Below are 11344 nucleotides of genomic sequence, written 5' to 3'. Positions count from 1 at the left end.
TTATTGAAAAAAAATTATATTTTGGAAGAACTCACTACAGAAGGTGACAATTTCCATTACATGAAAAATATACATCAGTATTTTGTCTTTGTACATTAGGCAAGAAAACCGCAGTAGTCCACCAGAGCCAAAATAAAATGAAGGAAATACAGGTGGGGGAAGAAAACGGGAAATAAAAACAAACAAAAAAATAATCACACACACAAGCAATCAAACACCCACGCACGCACGCACGCACACACACACACACACACACACACACACACACACACACACACACACACACACACACACACACACACACACACACACACACACACACACACACACACACACCAGCAACCCCCCCCCTTCCCACACACACAAGCATTTTTTTAACCAAACCCAGAAACTGTCCACATGAAAATATAGTGAAAGCATGCTTAATAAACCTGTCCCAGGGAACCACAAAAACAAGCGCACCAAAATAATTTGCTTCAAAATGTGTATTAGGCTAGACGGGCTCCAAATGTCCCAAATTTCAATTGAATGTTGAAAATGAACAGGTGCAAAGAGTGCACTGTACACAAAAGGTTATTGCTACCCCATGTTATTAATATTATAATTATTATCACGGTACAAAGGGTCTGAGAAAGGAATACACACACACACACACACACACACACACACTTAAGTGTATGTAGCAATTTCACTGGCTTCTCACCCTTACATTTTTTGTTTGATGCAGGGTGCAATTACCAAGCAATTTAATAGGAGGCACTTTTGAAAAACAAATTAAAATTATGAATCAGAAAGTCCTTGCGCATGCAGCACCTCTGAAGAATCACCAATTCTGCAGGTGCACCTGAAACCAAACAAAACACCAGGTGTATTCCACCACGTTGCACAGGAACACCCTTTTGTTTAAGTGTGAGCTTCTTGTGTTAAAAACCAACGGAAAAATATGAATAAAAATGTTCAACTTGAGATTTATAGCATTTACCTGAAGGACTGAAAGCAAGAAGGGATCCACCATGACAAGCATGCTGTAAGTGTTTTACTGCCACCTTGGAGAACACCCTTTCAACTCAAGAAAATGTATGCAAGCCCAGATACAACCATTCAGACAGTTATGGTTATTTTAGAATCAAAAGTTCATTTCAAACTGCTGAATTATCGCAAAACCCTTGGTTTTCCCGCTGTTGCCCTTTAACTTGTCTGTCTTTCAAAGCAACCTGTTCAGCAAATGCTCACAAGAAAAAAGGAGGATGTTTTGGGGTGGGGGGGGTTGGGGGGATCTTCAAGAATTTACAGGATTCATATTCTAACTACAGAAGCGCTATTTATTTGGTACTATGTGTGTTGCTGGATGGATATGAACAGTTTATATATTATCAGGTTTATGTTTGTGCTATGTACAGGTCTTTACAATTCTTCCTGAAAGTTGAAGCAGTTCATGGATTTTGAAAATTGCGTAATCATCTTTATTTTGGCACTTGCTAGGCATTTTTCCAACAACGTCAGTAACGGCTGTGGTGTTCTATTGCAGCCTATTCTGCCAGCCTGCCTGTGCCAACAACCAAAAAGGACAAGTCCGGCAATAGGTGGGTAGAGTGCAGAAAAACAGTGCCATGTTTCTCAATTGGAGACCTGTGAAAGACAAAAACGAGTATCAGCTACTGCCAGTTCAAATGCAAATCCTCTCTCCAGCCACAAGTGTAAGAAACTACAGTACTAATCCTTATTCCACAATGACGTATTGAAATGATAAATTTTCCTTCCACCCTCATTTACATAATGCAACATTTCCCTCCCACACATACCCTGACATCATGTTATTTCTTCAAAATGCATGTTGACTAATGTACACTGAGCCCTAGAATTACTGGCACAATGCACAAAAATACTTACATAATTTACAATGTAGTTGAGAAACTCAAAATACATATGGGAAATATTGTTGTTCAATGGAACCAACCAAAATACATTTAATTTAAAAAAATCCACTACTCTAAGTTCAACCCACAATTTCTTAATTGTATGGTTTCTTTTTTATTTATTTTGTGCATTGCCAGTAATTGAGGAGCCCACTGTATTTGACTAATAGTAAAGTGAAAGCAGTGTTATCATGTTAGCTGTACAGAAGAACAGGCCACAAAATCCACTGCAGACAGCTGAAGAGTTCATGGTAGGATTTGTTTATTTGGGTCAGGATAAGTGTTGGACAAGATGATGCATTCATAGGGATTATTTTGTAGCCTGCAATGAATTCTACAATGTTCCGTAACTCACAAAAAGGTAAACCTTCTTCAATACATTCAAAATGCAGTACTGCATAATTGTCTTGTAGAAATAGTTTCAAAATAACTTGTGCAAGCTTGAAAAAGAAAAACGAGTTCAATTACTTACCCTGAAAAAAAGGTGTAGCTACACGTTGCTGGATAGGTATCACTCAAAGGCAGTCTCTTGGCTTTTTCTTACACAGCGTGCGACTTTCCTTTTGAATTCCCCATGTCGGTCTTCCCTCCACTCTTTCTGTAACACAATACGGATATTTCATAGTAAACTTAACAGGACATTTCATAAGCACCCCCAAAATGCATTTTTGAATGCTGGTATACACACAGACAGCCTCTGCCTGCAGGACCACAGTGTGGCCAGGAAAGCATTTCAATAATTACGCTTTAAAATGGCCAATTCACATTGAAAACAGAACTTGTATTTGCAAAATGAATTCCATCAGTGACTTTGTGGACATAGATAAGGACCCTGCAATGTTGTCATTGCTTAATTGATTGTAAGTGTCTTCATTTATAGCAGTATTTCTCCATTCATAATGTTCAACAAGATCTGCAAGTGCATATGCCAAAACATATGCCTAGTCCTAGAATAAATTCCATTTTAAAGATTCTCCAAACAGAACTCAATTTAGTCCAGAAAGAAGCTTAACCTATCGAGTGCTTTAGTCTGTGAAAGCAGCCCCTAAAACAGCTACCTTCATTAAAACATGATAATTACTTATGTTATGGTAATGCTGTACCATATATATATAGTTAAAGTTCTGCAATAAATCTACAGCATTTCAGCACATGGTATGAAACAGACTTACTGCAGCATCCACATTGGCAGGAGAATCTCCGTTGGGATCAGCCAACATTGAAATGACACTAATCATAATGGTCTCGACTGTATGAATGGGGAGCCAGCGTTCTTCAGGTTTTTCATAACCGTACTTATCCTCTCCTGGTTCGTGGAGAATCGAAATGCATACATCACCGCTCTTATCAACTAGAAAGGAGATGAGAAAATACAATTATTCAGATTACCAATAAAATCACAGAAAAAGTGTGTGCATGCATTATTGGAGTTGAGAACCACAAATCAGAGCTGGGTCAATTACGGAATTGTTTTAAAATCAAGTACTTTTCTGCGTTTGTTTGATCTTGCCTGGTGCAATTAAGCCTACCAAGAGGACCAGGAGTGTTTAATAGGTTCCAATACACCAGACAAACTCAGTGAAGCATAGGAGAGTATTTGAATCCAAAACAATTAGGTATTTGACCCAGGTCTGCTGCAAATACAGTATTAGATGACCACTTGCCATTAGGATGCCATATATCAGTGATAAACTTCATTTTGGGTGGCCTGAGTGGATAATCTCTGGGGAATGTGAGATGCGCTTTAAACACACCACCTTCACTGCAAACACAAAGAGAAATCAGGGTGTCAAATAGTCAGTTTCAGCAAAATATTTATTCAAATTACAACATCACATGGTTACCCAAGGCTTTGAAATTCCACAACCTTGAAATACCAATAGCAGTAAGAGAACAGAAGAGAACAGCAAGATTCCTCTTGTGCAATTTCACCCTGGTCATGCATTTTGTTCATGGGCTATAATTTGATTGGCTTCAAGGATCATTTATGTCATAATATTGTAATAAGCAAACAAGTATATCAGCATGATATATACTTACTACAGTGTATCTGGGGGACCAATTATTAGCACTTCCCATCTGTAAAGGTCATTGTCATCTATCAAGCCTGCCGAGAAACCTTCTACTGGATTTTTATTCAGTTCTGAAAGAAAAGGAAGACGTGTCAACAGGATGAACTGGCTGAAAACACAGCTTTCCCAGTCCTTTAAGGGAGATGTAATGCGCAGGTCACATCCGTCTGTTAAAGGAGATGTAACACGCAGGTCACATCCGTCTGTTAAGGGAGATGTAACACGCAGGTCGCATCATTCTGTTTATTTTTCTGTGATTTGCCCCTTTAACATAACTTGTAATAGCATGTTTAAAATATGAAGTGTTTTGTGAAGTGATAACCTTGTACAATAGGTAACCCTAGCATGACAACAAATAAGAAAGAAGAAAGATTACCAGCTGGCTAGTACAATGAAAAACATCTAATATTCTTGCAAGAACACTACTGTTCAGCACATGAAATAATCAACTGAATTCATAAAAGGGGACTGAGTAACTTTGTTTCACAGTGGCTCAATAAAGTGGCTTCAGGAGAAAAAAGGTTTGCAGGGAATGACTCAACACAGCAGCTCTCAAAGGTAGCACTGACTATACATAGCACAGGGACACAAATACAGTAACATGAACAGGGGAGACTAGCTCAATGCAAGGTCAAAGGCTGGGTGCAATACGATAATCTGAGCAGTCACATTTTGGTAGGAGTAGCTAGAGCACAGGTGTCAAACTCCAGTCCTGGAGGGCCGTAGTGTCTGCTGGTTTTTGGAGTGTTCTGGGTTCATTCAAGTCATTGATTGGTTAAAGAATCCACACGCCTTGTTCTCAAGGCCTTAATTGGCCTTAATTGGCAGCTGATTGAAAGGAAACCACAAAAACCCGCAGACACTGCGGCCCCCTGGGGATTCAGTTTGACACCCCTGAGCTAGAGGTTCAGGGAGTTTACTAGCAGCAGTGTTAGCAGGAAGGGAAATATCCATCCGCAGAAAGTTGTTTATTGTTGACAAAGATGATATTCAATGAATCCTACTTTAACAAGAACACATAACTTATTTAAGGTTTTACATTTTTGTTCATCTAGACCACAGGTGTCAAACTCCAGTCCTGGAGGGCCGCAGTGTCTGCTGGTTTTCGGGTTGTTCCCGGCACCTGTGGTCCATTTAAGTCTTTGATTGGCTAAAGAATCCACACACCTTGTTCTCAAGGCCTTAATTGACAGCTGATTGAAAGGCAACCACAAAAACCTGTAGACACTGCGGCCCCCTGGGAATTCAGTTTGACACCCCTGATCTAGACCTTTCCATTTTATTTTTAATAATTTTACAATGATTTTTTTATTCCAAGTAACTTGAAAAAAATAAAAAGAATTGTGAACTTGCTATTTGGAAAGAAGCCCCCTTCCCCCTGACCAACCCCATATCGGGACACTCAGTCATCACCAGATAGTCTATCGCAAAGTCAATTACCCTGCTTTCCAGAACATGGCAAGATTATAAGGGGACCGGACTAAATGGTGAATGGTCGGCATTTATATAGCACCTTTATCCAAACGCTGTACAATTGATGCTTCTCATTCACCCATTCATACACACACTCACACACCGACGGTGATTGGCTGCCACATAGCTAAAGGTTAAGCCAGGGCAGTCAAAGACTACTCTCTTAAAATCAGCATTGGCTCTCCTATATAGTGTACGCATAGGAGTGTGGAATCGAGTAACTGACATTTGGGACAGTGTACAGCAAGTGTGCATTTCAGCTGCAAACAGTTGGAAACTCCAAATCAGGGAAACAAACTGCTAATATAATTGCAGAAAACTTAAATTCAATGTACTGGACATCGCTTTCCCACAATCACATTAATAGAAGGGAAAGGCCTATCCACACAACTGTATGGAATGCTATCAAAGTGTGGAAAGCAACCATGAACAACCACTCGATAGGTTAGTAAGCATTCACATAAAGCCACGGCCAGAGGAAGTCAAAACAGGGTGCACGGAAATTGACATTAAAATCCTCTGATTTATGCCAAATGGCAGGCTGATCTTTAAAGCTCCTTGCAAGCTTAAAGGGACAATAGGTCATTTTGGACTTCTAACGGTCAACAGATACGCTCAAACCACTACACGGTTTATCCCACCCCTTCTCTGTGAATGCACTGAAGTTGAAAGGCCATTGGCTGTGGAAATTAGAACCAATTAACCATTTTCAACCAATGAGCTTGAATTATTGTACAGCTAGATGTTTTGGTACAGAGTGCCGGCCCATTAACTGCATATTTTGAAACCCAAATTTAAGGACTATAAACACAGATAGAGGGTGAGTCAACAAGTCAGTGAGCCTTTTTCAATTATAGGAAGGGATTTTACAAAACTTGTGCAAGAAAGGACTTCTGTCATCTTTCAGCTTATCACATAATATCAAAATATAGCTACCACTTGTGCACTGAATTGTGCACTTGTGAAAGTCTGTATTTCACTTGAACAATTAACAAAGCAGGTTATGTAGGCTACATTAAGTTTTGGTCCAGTCCATAAGATTCTCATAACTGATAAATGACACAAGATGACCAAGACAAAATACAAGAGAATAACTATAGAATTCAAAGAATTTCTATGTACACTTTGTATGTAGTTACCCCATCACCTTCTCATAACAGGCAGATGGCCCAAGCATGGAAAATAATATTCAACACGTATGATATTCCGCAGGGGCACCTGACACATTACAGCACTGAGCCGCAGCACATTCTCTGAAACGCAGACACACACTCGCATCTCAGCCAGTGTCTCAGCGTACGCTATGTAGAATGTTCTACTCAATATCCCCCGAGAGGTATGCTGGACGCAGAATAAAAACATGTGTTGGACATTTTAAAACCAAAATCATGCCCCATTTCCCGTACATGTCTCATAGCAGACAGTCATTGCATGAATCAGGATTTCTTTTCCATTTTTCTTTCCTTTTTACAGCATTTGACAGATTCATGCTGGAAACACACTGTAAAACAAGCCCATGTAGTGACAAGGCTAGGAATTTACAGGAATAATCATAACTCATATAGCCTTACTAGCCTCTACACTACATCTGGAGCTGGTTTAGAAGTTTGGAGTTTAATTAGCCATTCTGCTTTAACTTTGGATGGTGGATGGAAGCAGTAGAGACAAAAATTATTTTCCTCCCGTCACCTTTAGCTCCCCTCCCGGTTTAAAGGATGACGGTGACGCAGCACCCTATACACCACTGTGACATCTGCGTGAGTCCAAAGACATGCAGGTTAGGGACTAGCTCATTAGCTAACACAGGCCCATTGATGTGGAAACTGAAAATGTAGATTAATGTGCACTGTCCCAGGTAGATAAATAAATACAAATTTTAAAAAATCCTTTGTTGGAAAAATCAGCCCATCTTCAGTAATCGTCTAATGCTCAGCTTCAAGCTGATGAATCCTGCGAGCTCAAGGCAAGCTGTCCGTTTCCGTGCCCAGAGGTAAGCGGATATGTTTGGTGCCTTCTGCAGTACTGGCCCTTCAATCAAAGCGGGGCTGACTCACTGCTATACTTGGTTACAGTCATTTACCCCTGTTCTCTCTGTTGCACTGCAAGCAAGGCTGAATGAAACACTTTGTAGCTCTTCAGACATTCACCAAATGCCAAGAGGAAAAGAAGATGTTCACTTTCTATTAAGGATTAGCTTGCTTTTACACCTTTTTAGTCATTTTTCCAATTATCTCAAAAAATACAGTCATGAGTCACTGCCAATCAGGTAGAAACAAGTAGTTTCAATGAGCTGCAGTACTGTGGTACTCAAGACACTACTGACATACAGCCTTCTGATTTACAGAAACAGCTGTGCCTGTGCAATGTTAATGTTTTACTTGGAGGTTTTCTGTGATCAGGTTTTGAAAAATGTCTTAATTTGACTCCGCTAAAATGTCATTATCCCTACAAAAATACACAATGAATGTACGCTCATAAGCTCATGGTGCCATTCTATGTATATTAATAATAGCGTAAGCATATATAGGGATGTGTCAGTTAAGGGTAAAGTACGAGTAAACAGTAAATGTAATTAATGCATTAAATAAATATTACATATTTTTATATGTGTATTAAATACATATATGCATTAAAATATATGTATTCATTTCTATTTAATTAATTGCGCACAGGGGCACTCGCCTGTCTTGATGCTAGACACTTCTTTATTTAGACATCTTTCGTATATATGACCGTACAATTAACGAACAGCGCTACCAGAGATACTTTGATAAAAACCCGTCTCTTCATGGCTAGCACATGGAGTGACAATCCATATACGCATGCGCGGTAATGCCGGGCCGAGCAGTTTCCAGCCGACCTAGCTAGCTAGCTAGCTAGCTAAACGATAAGATAGACTGTCACTCAGCGGATGCATCCAGTGTACGGAGGACAAAGAAGCGGGGCAATGAAAATTGTTGTCATAAGAGAATGCAATATATTCGTATTATATTATAGTTATAACATTTCAGGGGGGAACGTGGGAATACATCTTAACTATACATCCTGTCTCAATCCTGAAACAATTTCTCAACGATAGCTAGCTTGCCAAGTTAGCTAGCCAAATCACCGACTCACACACACAAAGCTAACGTCAATTAGCAACAGTTTAAACAAAGAGATAAAACTGATTGGCTAACTTAGCTAACGTTAACTATTGTACGGTACATGTCTATGTTATCATGATCAATTCCAACGGACGGGAAAATCGTTCTTCAACCAAAACATTAAATGATAACTTAGCTACCTATAACGTCAGGTAACCCAAGCGAACTGTTTGTACTGTAGTTAAGAAGCTATTGAAGGCTAGCTGTGTAGCTAGGCCAGCGAGTCAGCGTTACTTATTGATAAAAGCTATTAAACCAAGCCCGTGTGTCATAAGAAGCCGGCTTGCTAATGTTAAGTAGCTGGCCAAATATTACGGCAAGGGCTTGCATTAAGTAATGTTAGAGTTGCTCCACAGCACGCTAGCTAGCTAGCTAAAACAGACAGGCCCGATTGCCTGTCAATGCACCTTGTGGAACACAACTGGAAGTTTAAAAGTAACGGAATAGCTAACGTTAACTCGGCAGCAAATGCACCTTTCCTTTTCACTGCCGAGTAAGCAGCCTGGCTTGATGTTACGTTATAGTCGCAGTCTTTAACTCCGACATCTACAGCACTTCGTTAAATAATCAAAAAAGCGTGTCGAAAGTGGGCCACACAAATTGATGATATAACTGTTAGCCAACAAGCTAACTTAGCCAGCAAGTCCATTGCATTTTCATCCCAGTGCTTACTAGCTAACGTTAGCGAGCGAGCAACCAGTTTTTAGATTTACCTGCCAGCTGTCTCCTGAGTAACAACGCTGACTGTAGCTCTGTCATGACTTTGTACTCTTGGAATTTAAAACAACAAACTTGACGTTAAACAGGCCGATTTATGGTATCAACAGAAACAACTGCGTTCAATAAATAGCTAGCAACAGCCACCGCTCGTCTCTTCCATCCAGAGTTTCGCTCAGTTTGGCCCATGTTGCGCGTGCGCACAAATATCCGTCGGACAGCAATAATATCCCGTGCTTGCGTGGATAAACGATGTTCAGATAACACATTTCTATGTGTAATAAACGGCAATATGCTTGAAATTGGCTCATCAAAAAGGACTAGCAATTCAGAATATATAATGTTCGGCGAAGTTGAATCCCCTAGCATCGAAGAAAACAAATACAGCAACAAATCAAATGTTCCACATTTGGTGAGGGGTCTCCGACTAATCTTGTGCCTGTGGGAAAAAAGGACATTCTATAAAAACAATAGACAACAGTACATTACATTACATTAATGGCATTTGGCAGACGCTCTTATCCAGAGCGACGTACAACAAAGTGCATACCCATAACCAGGGATAAGTGCGCTGAAAGACCCTAGAGGGAAGTACAATTTCAACTGCTACCTGTATAACAAAGATAAGGACCAGGGCCTATTTAATTTTTTTTTTAACAAACAAACAAACAAACAACAAAGCAAAAGTGACCAAACTTAACTATCCAAATACTGCTTACCTAGCCAACTAAAAATACCGATACACAAAGTAAATCACAGAAAGACACCAATTAAGGTTCACAGGGAGGTAGGGAGGGACGGGGAGAGGTGCTGCTTGAAGAGGTGCGTCTTCAGTTTGCGCTTGAAGGTGGGGAGAGATTCTACAGTTAAGGCTACACATTAGGTATTCTAAACGAACGAACGAATTAATTAATCCAAAATAACTTTTGATTTATCTTTTACACTCTTACTTAATATGCCGTATAATGCGATTGCGTAAGTATGAACACTCAATACAGCATGTTTACTTTATTAGAAGGTAACCATCTGGTTTAGTAATTCGAGAGTAAGCAGATGGTCTTACAAAATACTTCACTGCCTGTAAAGGTTATGCACCCTCAGATGTGTATCACTGAATATATATTTACCATTTTACTCTGCTGTTATTATAGGGGAAAAGCAATGACCTGGCCATGACAAGAAGGAATGCTCTGTTCAGTCATCACGAAGAGGAGGCCCAGGAAACTCAACTCCCCACCCTCATAAATCCATGAAAGTGTCACGTCTTTGCCCAGCATGGTGAAGGCAGTGCCTCATAGCATCTAGAATGAGAGAACAAATAACCCACAAACAACACAGTCCAAAACGATGATGTTTGAACATGTGGCCAGCAAGGGACAACTGAAGACTAACTCAAAGGTTCTACCATTAGAATATGGTGTGAAATTGATCTTTGTAAAATCTTTGTAAAATTGTAATTGTAAAATTGACATCCAATCTTATCTCTCTGGCCGGTCCTCCCAGGTGTCCTGGGCTGGAGGAGTGTCAACCCCTCGCCCCCTTGTTACAGGAGTCCCCCAGGGCTCAGTCCTCGGGCCCCTCCTCTTCTCCATCTACACAAGATCCCTTGGCCCCGTTATCTCTGCTCATGGCATCTCCTATCATTGTTATGCCGATGACACCCAACTCTTTCTCTCTTTCCCCCCATCAGACATACAGGTCTCTACCCGTATCTCCGCCTGCCTGAGAGACATCCAGAGCTGGATGGGCAACCACCATCTAAAGCTCAACCCAGATAAGACGGAGGTGATCTTCATCCCTGCTTTAACCTCTCCCTTCTCTGATTTCTCCATCTCACTAGGGGATACCACAGTGACCTCATCCCCTAGTGCAAGAAACCTTGGTGATGGACAACAGACTATCCTTCTCCAAGAACATCGCTACGGTGACCCGGGCGTGCAGGTTCTTCCTGTACAACATCCGGAGAATCCGACCCTTTCTCACCACCTACTCCACTCAGCTCCTTGTTCAAGCAATGGTC

The 11344-nt window shown here is 40.5% G+C and overlaps 1 protein-coding gene across 1 annotated transcript; it reads right to left on the bottom strand.

Moving 5' to 3' along the window:
• Positions 1 to 9528, bottom strand: ube2g1a (ubiquitin-conjugating enzyme E2G 1a (UBC7 homolog, yeast)). Its single transcript, XM_061247727.1, has 6 exons — positions 9321 to 9528; positions 3957 to 4059; positions 3581 to 3678; positions 3089 to 3267; positions 2389 to 2514; positions 1 to 1629 (listed from the first exon to the last, which is right to left on the bottom strand). The coding sequence occupies exons 1-5, from the start codon at positions 9364 to 9366 to the stop codon at positions 2428 to 2430; spliced, it is 513 nt and encodes a 170-aa protein (XP_061103711.1). The 5' UTR covers positions 9367 to 9528; the 3' UTR covers positions 1 to 1629; positions 2389 to 2427.
• Between the last annotated feature and the right edge of the window lie 1816 nt (positions 9529 to 11344).

This window comes from Conger conger, chromosome 7 (genome assembly GCF_963514075.1).
Source record: "Conger conger chromosome 7, fConCon1.1, whole genome shotgun sequence".
Lineage (NCBI taxonomy): Eukaryota > Metazoa > Chordata > Actinopteri > Anguilliformes > Congridae > Conger > Conger conger.
This window is presented reverse-complemented; position numbering and strand designations above follow the sequence as displayed.

Bases quoted from the DNA above. Each gene is read 5' to 3' on its own strand.
- ube2g1a (XM_061247727.1), bottom strand. From the start codon at position 9,366: ATGACAGAGCTACAGTCAGCGTTGTTACTCAGGAGACAGCTGGCAG. The intron at 3,679-3,956 runs GTAAGTATATAT...TTGTGTTTGCAG, and splicing joins GGTCCCCCAGATACACTGTA to TGAAGGTGGTGTGTTTAAAG. The intron at 3,268-3,580 runs GCAAGTGGTCAT...TCTCCTTTCTAG, and splicing joins TGATATATGGCATCCTAATG to TTGATAAGAGCGGTGATGTA.